Genomic DNA, 16,846 nt, shown 5'->3' with positions numbered 1-16,846 from the left:
TTGTATAGCTGGCGGTTAATCATATGTATATATATATATATATTGGTCGAAGATACCTAGCATAGTTCTGTACTTACCATGCTAATGTTTCACACTGCTGTAATACTCACATTTGACCGCACATGAAATCGATCCTAAATAGTTCTTGCAGTTAGTATGCAATACAAAAAACTAGCGATAACTGATAAGACTTGTGGCTGTCTCACTAGTTGCAAAGCCCTTTTTGTCCCCTCATTGGAGCAGATTTAGACTTTGGCAACGAAGGTCATTAAAGAAATGGTCTGTTTTTAATTAAGTTCTTCGTATTGAGCTACGCTACGTTCACTTATGCGATGTCAATACTGGTATACAACGTCCTTCGAAGCAGAAAACCGGCCAAGCAGTTAGAAGATGTGACTTCAAGCAATTGTTCAAACACGGTCACATATGGGGTATAATTTGTTTTGACATTTGCCGCATACTTTCCTTATGTACTTGAGGGACACGTTTACAAACGGAACTTAGAACAACATTTCTCTCGTGTTTAGTGTTTTAATTGGTAACAGCAAGGATTAATTACTTTATACTGAGACCATCAAGTAATGTTGATTTGATGTAGAACAGCATTTACGCACTCGTATAGGCATAACCTATCTTAAATTCCAGCTAACTCAGATTTTTATGAAGGGTGTGGAAAATTTGAAGTGCTTAATGAGGATTTTTGCGCAAACTTTTTCTAAATTACTTCAACATGGGAAAATTTGAATGAATCTGGATTTGAGTTATGTACTTTTATACAGTGTCTTCAAATGTTACATCAACGCTATCGTGTAGTTTTTCTTGAATACTTAATTATGGTTCTGACGGACTGAATCTGGGCATTTTAGGCCGCATCAACGACTTATCCAGTATTCGAGTACAAAAAGGCTAAAAAACCCGATTCTCCCGACAAAAGGGAACATCGAAGTCATTCCGCACTATACGAATGTATTGGGCCAAACGTAAAGTTTTCCTTCATCAGCGCATTCACCAACAATCAAACAGTGTACAATCATTATACAGCTCTAGTTTTTGGCATTAGTTCGGTTTGTGCAGAGGCTGAGCTCACAAGTATTCCCGGCACATTACGAGAGCGCGACGGATGGAATTGGAAAAAGAGCCATGTTGGAACCACTATTTGGCACAACCTGGCGACCTTCGAACCTCTCCCACAATGGGAAGTGGATGTCGTGTGTGTTTTGTTACCCGTAAAAGAGATTTCAAGTAATTATACTGTAATTGGAAGAAACCAATGGCGAACCCAAATGCCGCTTGAAGTTGTGCGTAATTTTGCGAGAATTACCCCATTTAAACAAAGAGAAGGTAACTGACCATTGATGTACCTTCTCGTGTTGAAGCACTGATACATACCAAGGTATAAGGATAGTTGCTTTCATTGATGCTCACCTTATTACGACGCTATAAGCTAAAAAGCGATTGGTACTGATTAGACAAATAGTGTAAATGAATGATTTTGAGTCTAATGAGACTTGTAATGAGGCACCTTGGAAATGGGTAAGATCGTTAATTCCTGTATCTGCGTTTTAAGGTGATGCTCTAATCGACAGGTTAGTCAGCATTGATCAAAGTCTCGACGATTTGATCGACGAAATAATGGGATTGGTCGGATTTTGGAGGTGGGCAAGAGGGAGTGAGGTTCAAGGCGATTCAAAGCAGTTGAGTACGGTGGAGGTGGCCTGCATGACGGAAAACGCAGGTGGAAGAAGGGGTGCAGGAGATGGCCATGCTTCTCAGTGTCATCGTGACTTCTCTTTTTGCCCTATCTCACTTGATCTCCACACGTTCGTGGACTCAACTCCTGCTGCCCCGCATCTCCCTCCACCACCACCGCCACCGCCACCACCACCGCCCGCATTGACCTGGAAAGCCAATATTCTTAATCAAAAGGTACTTTTTTACCATGTCGCATACCATACGTTTGCTTTCATACTCGTCTTTTTGTAAGCAATTGCTGCACCAAGCTCGTTTCTGATCATCAAAACGACTAAGGATGGAGTGTTTCAATTCTTAAATATATTCTTTGTTCTTAAGGAGGCTTTAGAATCGAAGAAGATTTTTGTATTACCTCCAAAAGCCATTCGAATTTCGGATATCGTAAAGGAATTCAAGTCAGGCGCATTAAAACTGCGACCAATGCACACGATTAGAGGAAGAACAGAACTGTCAGCGTGAGTCACCCGCCTTGTCGGCATTGCGATACTTTGTTAATCAGTAAATAGACCTTTTTTTTTCCACTTTAAGTTCCGGGGGGTCGAGGGAAGAGGAGAGCGGAGAGAGTGAGAATACCACTACTGTTGGAGAACCCAGCGTCTCCAGGACAAGGGATACGACACCGGTGAGACTCCATCTGATACTTCGTTGGCCCCACAGACTATACTTCTAGCTGTTAAATGAATTTGATTGGGCACCTGCAGGCATTCGGCCAACATCTACTGCGACCAACTCCATGGCGCAGGTTGGAGTGAAGTGACACCAGCTTCAAGTGCGTTATTCAGCCCTCTCCTCTTCGCCCAATTACCAGCCATTAGTCGGTGTTATTAATAAGGTAGCATTGGTGTGTATTTGTGAACATCTCCTCCAATGTACAACTCAGAGGTAACGCATTTGAAACATTTAGAGCATCGGTTTTTCACGTGACGCAACCCCGAATCTCTTAATCACCCAAAGCCTTTTGACCCCATTCTCGCGCTGGAATAGGACGGCTGTGGACAATAGGTGGGTTTTCAAGCAAATTGTGTCGAATTAGGTTATCAAAAGTAACAACAATCGCTCAGATCAGGTTGGATTAAACCGGATTAATGAGGTCAACTTTGTCGCTTTTCAGGTGGATTCTTGAAGAATTATTTCTTCATATGGGTTATTTGGAAAAAAAACTAACCCCCTTAACTTTGTTTTTGGATTATGTGCATTGGGCTAATTTCTGGGATTGAACGGTAGAAAAGTCGAAAGACCTTCACATAGGTTGATCTTCCATCTAAATTGCATTCTCTGGCCTTGCGTTCAGACACTGAGGTCGACCCCCAGCACATCGTCCTCGTCGAGCCTGGATGGCGCACCCTGAGATGTGAAACTCGATTTGTAGGCAACCACCTATTTTCTACACCCAGGTTAACCTTGAGTCGTAATTTCTAATTACAGTTACCAGGTATCATTTCGTCTACTGGTTACCAAAAAGAACCTGTCAGTTTAATTCCTGGGCAATTGCAGAAACAAACCTTGCAGTCGTGTTTCGAAATTCAGCCCAACTCCTGTAGTCACCACACACCTATTACCACCTCATCAATGCTGTTCTCAAGTGCAAGTGACGCGCCAAAGGCACCTGATCAGGAAAAGAACCGCAGCCAATGACCGGGTGAACAAATCACCTCAATCATACAATACCTGGAGCCGAATAGCCAGAGCTTCAACCATTTCAACTAGCGGATAGAACAAGCTCCCATTCAAAATTACTTTATCACACAAAGGGGACTCAAAACACCCAAAATTCGAAGACTGATAAAGTCGCCTAGGGTGCGAGACGCTTAGGATCGCGAGGGAACATGGAGACCTTTCTTATGTTGTCAAGACCCAAGAAGAGCATTGTCACGCGTTCAAGACCTAGCAAAAGAGGGTGACGAAATACGCAATTGCGGAATCGGAAATATTATTTATCGTTGAGCTTAAAAAAATGTGGCGTTGTCAGCATTACCAGACTATGCATATTGTTAAATGACAATCACACTGGCCTTAGGTCATTATTTGAGAAAAAAGAACTTACCAATGCCACCACCAGCGTGAGGCGGGCATCCATAGCGGAAGGAATCAATATACGACTGAATAGTCTTTATGTCTAAACAAAAAACAAAAGCAATCAAAGGTGAATTTAAATAAAAACCAAGTTTGCATAACGTTGATGCAGTGGAATTCCAACAAACCGATGTCGTGAGCTTTAGCTCGTTCTGTCAGGAACTCGGGATCGTGAACTCGCTGAGCGCCCGACATTATCTCTTCACCACGCATGAAGAAGTCGTAAGAATTCGAAAGGGCCTAAAATACAAAAATCTTCATTGAAGAGCAATTACAATTACACAAATTTGAAAATAAAGTTTGGAAGCAACGAATTACAGATCACTTAGAAAAACGAAAAGACCAACATGCAGTAGAGAAATAACAAGCACTTGAAACTGATTCGTTTACGGTACCCGCCAGAACCATGCACAATTAGGGACTTACAATTTTAGGGTAAAAATGAAATTTTAAAGAAACTTGTGTATGAGTCATAAACAGTGAGGAGGGTTGTGGTCTCTAAGTCGTGAATTATCCACTTAAAACGCGTCTGCAGCTCAACTTTACCTTATTGTGTGGGTCAGGCATGGTGTAAAATGGACGAATTGCTAAAGGGAATTTGTCCAAAATGTAGAAGTCTGTTCTATACTTCTCTTTCACCAACTTTCCCAGAAACTTCTCAGCTGGAGTACTCAAATCAGCGAACTCTTCCACGTCCCACCCAGCCTCTCTCAGCATTCTTATACCCTCAGCAAACTCCAATTTCAGACTAAAGTGTAAAGAATGAAAGCAAGTCGGTGAATTTCATAAAAACTTAGTGAAATATTGAGAACACACGTTGGCTCGATAAACTCGAATGGCTCTGCCTTGTATTGTTTGTTAACTGCTTCGATTTCCGCAGTATATCTAAGAGGAAAATAGTGAAGAAAACTCGCAGGGAACATCAAAAAGACAATAAAAATGCACCCACTGGCGTTGGAGACCCTTGAAGATACTGACGAACATATCAGCAATGAGATCGACGACTTCGTGATAGTGAGTCTTAAAAGCGACTTCCAAATCTAAACCAACAAATTCACACAAATGCCTATGAGTGTTAGAGTCTTCAGCTCGAAACACACCACCAATGGTGTACACCTGAAACGATAAGAAAAGCATTAAGCATTGAATTCGATAGATAAAAGATTAAGATAAGTAACATACACGTCCAAAATCAGCAGCAATCGCCATCTGTTTGTACAGCTGAGGCGATTGGGCAAGGCAGGCTTGAGAATTAAAGTACTGAAATTTGAAAACGTTGGCTCCACCCTCAGAAGCACCCCCAATTATCTTTGGGGTGTGAATCATCGTAAAACCATGATTGTCGAGATACTCCATGAAGAGATGAACAACGCCGTGTTCGACACGATAGATTGCCTGGTTGGCTGGCGTCCGAAGATCAATGAAGCGATTGTCGAGACGAGTATCTTGATTAACTCGGGACAGGTGCTGCAAAAAGGAACATGGCAAGTTACCTGTTCCAGTGTCATCTGAAAAATTAAGCCCTTCATTCCCTACATCGTCATTTTCTTCGTCCGGTCGCATAGCATCTTCGATTTGGAAGGGGAGGACAGGCGAAGAAGCGCTGATAACGAACACCTTGGTTATGTGTAGTTCGACACTGTCAGGAAAGCACCCTTCAATCGCGACCGGTGACGCCCTCACCACACCATACACGTCAACAATGGATTCCTTGGAAATGCTTGTGACAGAGAAGAACTCTTTGCCGATGCACAAATCGCATATTCAATGAAACTGATTAGTGAAACACATATAGTGGAGAATTTCAAAGTAGTGGACGATACTGGTTTGTTAAACAAATAAATTCCACAGCGGTTAACCAGTTATTAAGTAGAATAAAACAACCTTTCTACGGAAACGAACCACTTTTAATAGCAAAAAAATCTGCATCATCGCAAAATCTTACTTTCCAGCAAATTTAAGCATAGACTTCGAGACCTTCTCACCGGAAGACAAAACACACTGCAGCAAATACTGCCTATCCCTAAGAACAATAAAACACAATTTTCCCTTAGCGCGGCTGCGATGGAGACGAGCTCGAATACAAACTTCGTGATCCAAGTATTTCTTGTCAAACAGCTCGTGAATTTCAGTATAAGCGGGACCTTCCATTGATTGAGACTGGTGCATAGCGCAGACTCCGTAGAAGTCCTTTGAAAAATCCTCCTCGGGGTCGTCCAACTTCATATTATTAACCGCTTTGGTGGCCTTTTCAACATCGCCAGCGACCTGCACATCACCCCCCTTCTTTTTCCCTCCCATTTGCATGCAAGCAGTTCAAATGAGGGCCGCGGGAGCGATTTGTACAGGAGTGCATGCAAACAAAGAATAGGGAACTATTAGAATAAACATACAGCCCTTTTTTGAAAAAAGACAAAGAGCCCGTTCAGCCCAGTAAACAGCTAAATAGGCTATCAAATAACAATTCCGAAACCCAATCTTGTGCAAATTACTAGTTAGCAAATCGGCAAACCTGTTTTTCGAATGTTGCGCACAAGTACTCCGCAAATATTTGCACGCATGTCTGTACCATTATAAGCTATTTTTCAGAATCATTAAATCTAAGTTGCTTAGCACTTATATCTATTGTACAATAGCACCCCTGTCCACATTTGAAACTTTAGATCTGAGTCCAAACAATTATAGGGGATTTGGGGTGAAGCAAATAAAATGCCATGCCAATAAAATGTTTAATAATTTGTTTGTTTTACTTCAGAACAGACATCAACTTTGCCACCATTTAATTAAGTTTATTCCATCACGCTTCAGGAAGATAACTTTCAGAAAGGGCTGATGATGGGACAGCGGGCACGAAATCTGCAATGTGTTTACCCTGCATCTAAAGGTCCATAAAATTTATTACAGTGGACTATCTTTGTAATAATCAATAACCTATTGCAATGGTACAGTGGATTATGCCAATCAAGACGGGTAACTCATGTTCCAGCATAAAACCCATTTTCACGAATCTTCCGCAGGTATTCCACACTAACTTATTACACTGACTTATTTCGTCTGCAATAGCAATGCATAAATAGTTGATGTAACAATTTCCTCGCCTGCTATTCCCACTGACCTCTCACCATCCCTTGGGGAATTCATATACAACTACGATCACTAAAACCACCTAGCTTCTTAATAACTTTATACCATGCCACAAGGAAACCTCTAGTACAGAGATCGGGCCATCATGTTCATTGCTCTGTGGGCACCACACCACAATGATCAATGACCAAATATGAAACCATTAATCAACTGTTATTCCTTGAGCCATCACCATCAGCATCGGCACAATAAAGTCCCTCCAGCCAGATCCCAAAACCAGAACATTACAGTTGACAAATCCGCACACAGAATACAATAAATATTCTACTGTAAAGTGGTCGCGCCATATGCGCATACAGCTCTTTAGTTGCCACATTGTTCACACCCACAAAGACAATAAGATCATTGTGAAGCGTGAGTTTGCCAAAAAAAGTTTTACCGATTTTAACAAAGTTATAAGGAGTGGAAGAAAGGGGGGAAGAATGCTGAACAATTCACTACACTGGCATCATATACCTGGTATCAGAGAGGCGAACTCTGCGCTCGTGTCTTCCACCAAATTCTTGTTCGAGCCAGACGCATTCAACGGTTTTTCATCCTTCCACTGCTTTTGCGAGGTGCTTATCTAACAAAAAAAACCAGAAACCACTTTAAAGGTAATTACTTATGAATGCCTTCTTCGACCATAAAAAGGATTTAGAGCTATAAGTATTCGTGACAGTCCTTTGCACTGCAAAGATGTGAGTGCCTAGTAAGTAAAATCAAAAATGTTCATTTGAATGAACTACAGCGCTCGCGTCAAATTCCGTAAATTCTAATGGTCCGGTCCTTCATTGGCGCTTTAGTAAAACCATTCCTCGATGTAGGCTTTGTATACACCTTAAAGGGCAGCTCGGATTTTATGAAAACACTCTGCCCAGCCACCATCACACATGTTTACAAAATGGGAGAACCGTAGCATCGGGCAAATGCCTTACCTTGTCACCCATAGTGACAGCCATTCCTTGAGTTTTGGCGCGGATGCGTACGTGGCCAGAGACAGGGGCGCCATCGGCGGACTTCTCCAGGCAGAGGTTACCCAGTACGTGCTCACCGAAAATCGAGCGGGCGTAGAGGGTAGCACAAAGGTAGTTGCACTCCCCACGCAGCGCCTCCGGCGGTGTGAGACACTTGAAGTTGGTAATCTTCGTCACATGGTTTAGATAAGCCCGCAAGTCAGTCAGCTGCGTGCTCACCGTGACCTGGGCAAGGTAGAAATAGTTACATGGGCGCAATTGATAAAGGATGGAAAGGCACAATACCCATTTGCGAAATCATAACTGTTTGAGAGTGTACACAAAGATAGAAGCTAATTAGCATGTGGTACCTTATTTTCCCAGTCAAAATCGGACCACATGGTACGAAAATCGGCGTCGGAGCACGTAGATGGTTGGATGTACTCGAGAATGTTGATGCGAATGTCCGAGAGTACGATACAGTTGGACTCGCCTGCTGAACCTCGGGTGTCATAAACTATGTTGCCGAAAATTATCCCATTCTCCGTGGAGGAAACCTGAGGATAACAACTCAGTCGATGGATAGGGGAATTCAATTATGGGTCAAAGCGTGCTCGTATAGTCAGATGCATGTTTTGAGTTATCATAAATTCGAATTACATTTTAAATAAAGCTCTGAATTTCCATGAAACTGATGTTTTGAAAGTCTCTAGCGAAAAAGCCACATGAAGAGCCACGTATAAAATTAACGGGCACAACACAGCACCCAACGCAAACTTGGAACAAAATTATGGTCTTGAGAAATAAGAACATAAAATCTGTATCAGTCCATATACGGACTGCTTTAATTCCCACATTAAAATGCAAAACTTAGTTATGCCAAAACAACATATTTCAGAAATGACAGAGCAGAAGTTTGCGGCAACGATAACTCGCTCTACTGAGATACACTGAAGGAGCAGATCTGCCGCCACCTACCTTGATGGTAGCACAGACGTTGGCGAAGTCCTGTGCGGCCAGGGTTATGGGACGCGGCTTTTCAATGAGTTTGTGATCCCCTAAAGTGGAGAGCTCCAGAGTGAGGTTCTGCAGAGTATCTTTGGTTTGGTTGACCAGCAGAACATCTAGGGCGATATCAAATTGATTAACACTGACAAAGGCCTCTGCGTAGACAGGATCAGAGAGACCAGTGAGTTGATGCACCTTGGAGGAAAAAACCACCTGAGTTCAACTTCGAAGGCCACTCATTTCGGGGAATACACAAAAATCAACAGACAAATCAAAATCAAAGTATTCACTAAGACGGCAGATACAATAAGCGTTTCAATGGTTGATATGGAGGTTATTTAAGGGAAGCTCAGACCGGATGACACAGTGGTACAGTTTGTAAATCCATGATTTACATAATTAGATTTAATTACAAAGTGTGAGGAACTGGTAGACGCTCACAATATGTGATCAAGGATTCGTGCAAAAATCACCCACTTTTTTGAGCTTGGAGGTAGCATAGGCATCACCAGTCCTTGCTGTACCCTTGATAGCCTGGTCAAGAGTCATGGTGAAGTGATCAACCTGTTCACTCTGATCTCCTTCAGGTGGCACGAGCAACTCAAAATCGATTGAGGCGTCTACTGAATTGTTTTCGGCAGAAGATGGAGACAATACGTTGCCAGAGGCGGCAATGCGTTTTTTGGTCTCCGCCTCTTGGACATCCAACAATTCTTTTAGAAAATCGCGGCCAATTTTGCCAAAGGCACACGTCACGTGTGTGCGGGAGTCTGCGAGAGCCTGCATTCGAAAAAACATGGACTTTAATAACTATCCTACGAATTAACCTTACAGTATGGCCATGAGCCACTCTAACTACAAAGCTATCTCATAACCTCACCGACATGAAATTTTATGCACTACAGCGGATCAAAGGCTAGATGACAAGCAACCGACCTCGACATTAGAATGATAAATTGAACTTGACTAGAAGAGAGCATCCTTTCTAGACCATCAGAAGCTGATAGAGAAGTGGGATGAATGAGACTTACAACTAGGCAGGTCCACATGCGGTCAATGATGTCGGAGTTGACATGGCAAGCGACGAGACCACTACAAGCCAAGTGTATCATGCTTGAAATTATGAGCATGCACTCAGCCGAAAACCTGTTTTTTTCTGTGGCTGAGGTGTTGGTGTCAGGGTTATCCAGCAGACTGACGAAATGACAGAAGAGTTTAACCAGACACACGGAGACCACGGAACCGATAGTAAAGTTATTGGCAAAGAGAGCTGCCTGAATTACAGGACGTTTTACGTCGCCGGTAGATGCAGCCTCAGATCCTACAACAACGACAATAATGGTACATTTTAAAACTGACAAATTAGCATGATGTGCCACGATACGACTGATCGACTTAGATGAAACAGAAATAAGCACCCTGAGGTGAAAATCAAAGGCAAATAAATTGCGAAGTGCAACATTGAATGAAACAAAGGTTCAGCAAATAAAATGAGGATTGTAAGCAATTCGCATTAAACTTGACTACAGAGTAAGAGTCACGTACGGATGGTGAATGCGGATTGGGTAGCGTAGGCACCATCGACAGTAACTTTTTTAACTGCAGCCTCAGCAGGTACACCCGAGTTCTGCTTGGTGCTATCCTCCATGTTTTCTTCGCCTGTTGATCCGTTTTCCGTCATAATCCGAGACATTTCTCTTTGAACTATGGGAAGCGGACCTATACACTGTAATTTACCAAAGAGTGTATCATTATTTCTAAGGGAAGAGAAAAGTTAAAAACCAGCAAAAGGAACTTACCTGATGAATGACCAGCAAGAATTCAAGTATTTCCGATTTAGCCGTACAGAATTCCCCACAGAGCCAAATAAGATGACGCAGAACATCAAAACCAGCAACAGAAGGAAGAACCAGAAAAACTTTTTCCAGAATAAGACTTCTGTGATGGGGATGTCGGAAGACAGCATCTCGCAAAAATCGACAAATTTCTATGGCTGCCATCGAATCCTTCAATTCCACATAGGTTAAGATCTAAAAAAAAGTTAAGAAAAAATGTTTTTCGGGTTAAAATTTAGTACTGTGTGGAAGGGAGATGAACCTCATATACATAAGTGTAGCGCGTTTAACAACACTCGAACCTACATCGCAGAGCGTAGGGAGAATAGCAGGGAGGCAATTCGGAAACTTCATACAGATAGCTCGGATAGTCCGAACCAGTGCGCGTCTATAGACATCCTCATCACTGACACCTGTTTTAACTAAAGACCCATTGCCGCTTTCGGTAGATGATGCCGCGGAACCGCTGGACGCAGAAGCACTTGCTTTAATCAATTCCTTTCGCAGGAAACCAGTCAAATCATCAACTGTCCTTGTAGTGGCTAAATCAACTATTAATTCAAGTGCCTTATTTCTTAATTCCACATCCGAGGCATCTGTAAAATGTAGAAAATGAATTGATAAAAAAAACAACAGTATTTGACTACGAAATTTGAGTACTTCACAATTTTGAAAATAGGCAATATAAAGATGGAAATTCAGTAATCCTCAAAACCGAATAACCATTAATTGATAACTTGCTGAAGCACCAAAGACCCACGAAACATACTCAAAATTCGGACAACATCCATGACAAGCTCTTGTAAAATCTTTTCATGGCGGGCGCGCAAAGCAATGAGACTGTTCAGGATGACCAGTTTTGCATTGTTATCTGATTCCTTCAATATAAGATCAATGTAGCAACTAGCTGAGGCGCGAATAGCCGGAGAGGCTCCACTAAGTGTGATCAGAGTGGTTGCCGCCTCATATCTCACAGATGAGCTCGTCGAATTGAGGAGAGAGAAGACGCAGCGGATAAACTTTACCTTCTCCAAAGGGTGAGACTGGAAAACTCTGTGGATCAGCTCGACAACAACTAACTGCATGGTTTCACTGAAGGTATCCACAGCATCTATGCAACGTGAAAGGTATTGGACAGCAGTATCTTGACTGACGTGCAAAAGCATTAGGAAAGCATTTCGTTTACAGGATGGATCCTGTTCCTCCTCCAAATAATTAAGCATGCGCTCTGGAGCATCAGGAATAAGATGTTCAAAATTTTTATAAATAGTAAAGATGGCCAGGACAGCATTTCGTCGAACGTAAGCATGACGATGTTCAAGACACTGAAGGATGGATGGCATGAGAGGCTCGAGGAGTTCAGGTTCCTTCAACTTGCATAAGAATCGAAGCGTGCAGCCGCGAATGTATTCATTAGGATGTTGAAGATCACGACGATAGGCATCGCAAACAAGAATCATTTCATTTAGCAGCTTCCCCTGAGGAGAGTATTTAGGAGCAACTTCCCAAAACAAGTGAAGCAACTTCTTGGTTGTGTGATCATTAGACGGCATTACAAACCGTATTACGATCATGAGAAGGTCGCGATATTTTTCGCCATTGACAGAATTCCGAATGAGTTCTTTAAGAGCTTCACGCTTCACAATGACATTTTCATTTTGAAGGTCCTCCCGCAACTTCTGCTCTGTGTACTGTTTGCTCTCGTTGGTAAGTGAAATCAATGTGTAGCAAGCAACATCCGCACCTCCATTTGCCATGTTCCTTGAATAAGAAATAATTGATGAATCAGACGAAATCCTGCAAAAGCAGCAAACGGGGATAATTTTGAAGGTTCGACTTAAGTCGATAAATGTGGCACCCCTCAATTTAGGAGAATGCATATTTTGATCCACGAAGAATATGCACAATCTGATTTAATATAACCAATTAAAAGAACAAACTGGAAAGTAAATCCCGTAAGAACCCAGAAGGAATAAGTTTAGCGAGGATGTGAACATCTAAATCCACTAGAAGTCATTTGACGTTCCTAACAGAAATGATTGATCTCAAATTTAGTGCCTGGAAGTCATAAAAAATGTGCAGGAGCATGATTTGAAGTGAGATAGGCGATAACCGCAACCAATAAGTCCGAAATAGGTCGATAAGGCATTGATACAAGCATCTATTGTTAAGCAAATCACACACTCGCTGTCTGAGGTCTTTTAATAAAGATAAAAGTGCCTAAAGGACAACAGAGAAGCTTTCCTAGACTCCACTGTTCAATGTACTATCGGGCAAAGTACAGTCAGTTTAAAATTTCTTAGGGTACTTGGACAGATAAAACACGAAAAATTACAAGGAGCACTCTCACCTGACACGTCGAAGGGCAATAACCTAGAGCGAATAGTCCGGAGTAATATAGCATCACTTTAAACGATTCGTTTGGATAATTTAAGATACTTTACAAAACTGCCAAAAACTTTTATTTAGAATGCATTATTCACGTTTTTTTAATTTTAAAAAGTTTTAGATCCATGTGTAACTTTGGCGTTCAAAAGTCAAAATTGTAATTGCGAAATTCGAGGATCCAGTAGGTCGGCATCAGCAACGGTCTGCACAGCCCAACAAACACAACATCAGTTGGCTGCATATCTGTGGACAAGCCTGCCAGCTAGCAGCATACTTGTATGCCCCACGCAGCCGACTAACCAAACCAATACAACTTGCACGCCAAATCGCGATACCAACTAACAAACCCCTACGGTAGCACCACCCAAGGGGCTCGGCACCCAAGCGGTAACGCACACTCCCCCACCCGCGACGGAAATCCCATGCACGCATACGTCAACTTTGGGATAGACTTTACTTTCTGCGTCATACAAACAGTTTCTTGTGTTTCGAGTATCGATTTTTAAGCCTTTGTGGAGAGCAGGGCGGAGTCATCCCAGAGCGATTAAAATTGGCAGATTCATCCTCAGAAGCTGCATCTTCTGGATGCCATTTCGCAGCACGCACAAATTCTTCTGGAAGGCAAGAGGGGTCGTCAACGAGCCGGCATATACCACGAGCAACACCTTGCAAGTGTTTATCACTCCCGATGTTGTTCGAGGCAACAAGAGTGACAGCGCGACCTGCTTGACCCATCCTACCCGTTCGACCAATTCGGTGTACGTACTCGTCGAGACCCAATGGTAGGCCGAAGTTGATAACCACTTCCACCCGGGGGAAGTCCATTCCACGAGCTACAACCTATAGTAAAGACAGTAAAAATATATCCAAGAATTTGTGCTCTAAAGAATGCCGTCCAAAGAATTATTATAGGTAAAAAGGTCTAAATAAAGGAAATTAATATGAAAAATAATAAGGATTTTAAGCCATCCAACAGGAAAATTGTCAAAAATGCGCTCCTAGCATCAACAATTTTTCAACAAAGGGTTGTTTATCCATTTATCAACTAAAAACGAACGCCTACGGATGTTATTCCTTCAAATTATCCGAGGAAAAATAGATGATGGACCCGATATTTACAGTCAGTAACAACAGCAATAACTACACCGAGTAAATATGTACAATTAAGTTTGGATGACTATAAATACATAACGCAAACAACATACAGAAGTCGCCACAAGTATGTTCGCTTTGCCATCACGAAAGCGATTCACACTATTGTTTCGACGCGCTTGTGAAAGATCGCCGTGGATGGAAACTGACTTGAAGCCCTGTCTTAGTAAACACCGATCGACTCGATCGACCTCACGCTTGGTGTTGCAGAAGACCAAAATTCGCTCCTTGGAGCCGACAGACATACCCTCCAAGTCTCTTTTTACACCTCCCGAAGAAGTGGCTGCAGAATAAGAAAAAAGGCGGGTGGATACATGCGTCACGATTATACTTGTAAACTTGGGTCATAGATATAAACCCATCGAAAAATATAGGCGTATGCACAGCGACTACCTACCAGCAGCTTCAGGACTAAGGACAGTGACTAAGCGATCGAACATATTGGTCGGAAATGCATCCCGTCTACCGTTGCTCTCCTCCACCCACTCAACCGCTTGCACAATCTCTTTCGGAACAGTGGCTTTCAACTGTTTGAAAGCATCCTCACTGGAGTGCCGAGTCCGCTTGACAGCTTGACCCCAAACAGGGACAAGGATTTTCCCGGTGTCGGCGTCATCTTCATCGCTGCGAACGACGTTAAGGGAGATGCAACGCGGTCCACGGAGAAAGTCGCGAGCAAGCAAGGCAACACTCGGAGGGAAAGTTGCACTAAAGAGAGCGGTCTGTCGGCCCTCACCATCAGGCACGCCGAACTTGCGAGATTGAATAATCTTCCGCAATTGTGGCTCAAAGCCCATGTCAAGAAGACGATCGGCCTCGTCTATGACCAAGTTTCTAGAAGCATAAACAACGATTACTCAGGCTGAAAACAAAGTCTATATAATTGGGCACCAATTACTAGGCAAATAAGATGAGGTTATTTGGTACACTTGCATTAAAAACACTTGAAAAAATATTTGTTAACGAAAGAAGTTAAAGAGGGAGCGCGAATAGGAAGACTAAGTGAGATATCGCACACAAGATACGAGCAGTTTTGCAATGATAACGCCAAAAATGTCTTTCAGTTGTGTGACGTAACGCAACACATGATACTAGAGGTTAAGAACGTGCATATCGAACAAATACCTGCAGAAAGAGAGCCTGAGAAGACGCTGTTCCAAAAAATCTAGAAGTCTACCAGGAGTGGCGACAATCAAGTGGCAGCCACGGTTTAATTCGGATATTTGTTGGTTCGGTTTCTCCCCGCCATACAGAGCCACGGGTCGCACGTTAGTTCGATAACAGAGCTATACAGGTCAAAAATGATGAAATATTAACAAATATTCCACAATTGTCAACAAAACGGCTGTTTGATTGGCGCTCGTCCAAAAAGAATATAACAATAAGCAAAAGTGCTAGAGAAGGCATCACCTTGCTGGTTTCAAGCCTGATTTGATGAACTAGTTCTCGAGTAGGTGCGAGAATAAGGGCCAAAGGAAACTGAATTCGGTAGTTGCTATCTGCCTGCAGAAAAAAAGACAGGTAATTCTTGAGCATTAGGGAGGGCTGAAAACAGAACGATTTGAATCACAATTCATGCCAACAGCAGCTAAGAAGAGTGACGCAAGGACTGTTTAAACACCTAGCACACCAAAAATGCCGAAAAAGTCAAATAAAATTATTAATATTTTAACATGGGCAAAGTACGTGGTAGTAAAAGAATTTGCTCCGATCTGCTAAGCGATTGTTGAGAGAGCAAAAGAAGCCCGATATTTTGGAAGTATAATGCGAAATTTAAGTGTGGGGAAATCAACCAAAAACCTTCATTTAGTATGAATTAAAACGGCGAACCAACAAGGGCGGTCATTGAGTCTGACGGATAAGTACACATAATGCGCTGAAGAATCGGAAGAAGGTAAGCAAGAGTCTTCCCGGATCCTGTTTGCGCTGCTGCCATAAGATCGTACGACCCCACATTAGTAACATTTTCACTTGCCGGAGAGTCGGCCAGTAGCAAGGGTATGGCGTGAATTTGGACCGGAGTCATCTCGACGAGATGCAAAAGCGATATATTGTGTAGTAACTTTTTGTCAAGAGGAAGATCACCAAACTAAAGTGAAGCGGGAAGGTTTTAACTATAAAAGCCGAAAAGAAAGCAAACTGATGCAACAATCTTACTTTACTATATGTCGTATACGACAGCTTTTCACGCACGGGCTTTCCCGACGTATAGACGATTCCGCCAGACAGGAATCGTGAGCTCTCGCTGACATTAGCTTTGTCAGAAAACAACTTTTGTTCTAAAGCTTCATTTACAGGACGGTGAATCGACCACGCGGAGGGAGGAAAGAATCCCGGCGTTGTAAATGGGGTGGGATTGGTATCATTTGGAGCATACTTTTGCGCCGAATTAACACCAATACCTGCACTGGATTTGCCTATTCTAAGAAGAGAAGAGTAGGAATACCAAGGATTACGATACTGAGAGACGCCGCAACAACCACCGCAGACCACCCGAAGCAGACGTGCTCATGCTGAAACGAAGGCGACACCAAACTACCCGCCTAAACTGAGCCTTTT

The 16,846-nt window shown here is 42.6% G+C and overlaps 3 protein-coding genes across 3 annotated transcripts; 1 reads left to right on the top strand and 2 right to left on the bottom strand. All coding sequences in view use genetic code 11, as the record gives it.

Annotated features, from left to right (window-relative positions):
* Window positions 1-332: 332 nt before the first annotated feature.
* On the top strand, window positions 333-2,509 carry EGR_00332 (hypothetical protein; the record flags this gene model as incomplete). The annotated part of the gene is made up of 6 exons (XM_024489581.1): window positions 333-431; window positions 867-1,242; window positions 1,568-1,926; window positions 2,071-2,207; window positions 2,281-2,374; window positions 2,423-2,509. The coding sequence occupies 6 exons, from the start codon at window positions 333-335 to the stop codon at window positions 2,507-2,509; spliced, it is 1,152 nt and encodes a 383-aa protein (XP_024356259.1).
* A 1,035-nt stretch (window positions 2,510-3,544) lies between these two features.
* Window positions 3,545-6,132, bottom strand: EGR_00331 (Aspartyl-tRNA synthetase, cytoplasmic; the record flags this gene model as incomplete). Its single annotated transcript, XM_024489580.1, has 9 exons — window positions 3,545-3,636; window positions 3,797-3,868; window positions 3,954-4,065; window positions 4,372-4,573; window positions 4,642-4,710; window positions 4,775-4,941; window positions 5,008-5,292; window positions 5,362-5,545; window positions 5,771-6,132. 9 exons carry the CDS (start codon window positions 6,130-6,132, stop codon window positions 3,545-3,547), a joined length of 1,545 nt encoding a protein of 514 aa, XP_024356258.1.
* A 1,285-nt stretch (window positions 6,133-7,417) lies between these two features.
* Window positions 7,418-16,799, bottom strand: EGR_00330 (Coatomer subunit beta; the record flags this gene model as incomplete). Its single annotated transcript, XM_024489579.1, has 18 exons — window positions 7,418-7,534; window positions 7,887-8,150; window positions 8,276-8,461; window positions 8,883-9,107; window positions 9,390-9,692; window positions 9,944-10,233; window positions 10,458-10,638; window positions 10,712-10,942; window positions 11,054-11,343; window positions 11,517-12,508; window positions 13,611-13,975; window positions 14,341-14,570; window positions 14,685-15,121; window positions 15,413-15,573; window positions 15,698-15,790; window positions 16,122-16,376; window positions 16,445-16,709; window positions 16,744-16,799. 18 exons carry the CDS (start codon window positions 16,797-16,799, stop codon window positions 7,418-7,420), a joined length of 4,941 nt encoding a protein of 1,646 aa, XP_024356257.1.
* Window positions 16,800-16,846: the final 47 nt, after the last annotated feature.

The sequence above is a fragment of the Echinococcus granulosus genome (assembly GCF_000524195.1).
Source record: "Echinococcus granulosus chromosome Unknown EG_S00001, whole genome shotgun sequence".
NCBI lineage: Eukaryota > Metazoa > Platyhelminthes > Cestoda > Cyclophyllidea > Taeniidae > Echinococcus > Echinococcus granulosus.
Note: the sequence above shows the minus strand (reverse complement) of the source record. Positions and strands in the feature narration are given on the sequence as shown.